This window comes from Corvus kubaryi, unplaced genomic scaffold (genome assembly GCF_017639235.1).
Source record: "Corvus kubaryi isolate FWS band 111438036 unplaced genomic scaffold, C.kubaryi_AGA036_p1.0 37300, whole genome shotgun sequence".
Classification (NCBI taxonomy): Eukaryota; Metazoa; Chordata; class Aves; order Passeriformes; family Corvidae; genus Corvus; species Corvus kubaryi.
The window spans coordinates 4,326,710-4,327,438 of NW_024581093.1; the positions used below are offsets into that span (position 1 = coordinate 4,326,710).

The following is a 729-nucleotide window of genomic DNA, read 5'->3' on the forward strand; positions in this document are numbered from 1 at the left end:
AAAAAACTCAAAACAATTTTAAAACAAAGTTGTTTTTTGGGTTGGTTTTTGGTTTTTTTTTTTCTTTTTAAGGTGGGCTGGCTCCGTGTTGGCCAACCTAAAGTTCTACATGAGTTTCCTTTCTGTTTATTATTATTATTATTATTATTATTATTATTTTTTGTGGGGGCTTGCTGTTGTGTTATTTTTTTTTAATTTGAAAGATCCAACTCGCCACCAACTCAGTTCTTCATATGAAGCTTGCTCTTCTTTGAAACCTGCCATCCACATTATATATATATTTTTAAGTTCATGAGGTTTTTTCTTTTGAGCTTGCTGTGTCCAAAAAGTCAGATTTTTTTTTTTGCCATCCTGAGTTCTTCATATGAGATTTGAGCTTTGCAAAAAGAAAAATAAAATAAAAAAATAAAAAAACTAAACAAAACAAAAAAATACAAAAAAAAGGTGAAAATTTTAGACTCCAGCTTGCTGAGTTCCATCAGTTTTTAGCGTTGTTGTGCAAAACTAGAGATATGCCTAGATCAATCTGCCAAAATCAAGCCTGCATCAACCTTCGGTGTGTTCATGTGAGTTTTGGCCTTAATCTGCCAAATGTGAGACTTTAGTCTGCCATTAGAATCCCATACTCATCTCATGCATTACGCTTGCTATTTTGTCTTAGCAACAATGAACTATAACTGTTTCGAAAGACTATGAAAAAGAGACATTATATTAATAAAAAGCCCTGCA

The 729-nt window shown here is 32.1% G+C and overlaps 1 protein-coding gene across 1 annotated transcript in view; it reads left to right on the forward strand.

The window, feature by feature from the left end:
* MAF (MAF bZIP transcription factor) overlaps window positions 1-237 on the forward strand; it is a 1,959-nt gene extending 1,722 nt beyond the window's left edge. Inside the window, exon 2 of the mRNA XM_042027735.1 lies at window positions 204-237. Within this exon, the coding sequence (XP_041883669.1) occupies window positions 204-237 (34 nt within the window). The remainder of the gene's footprint in view (window positions 1-203) is intronic.
* Window positions 238-729: the final 492 nt, after the last annotated feature.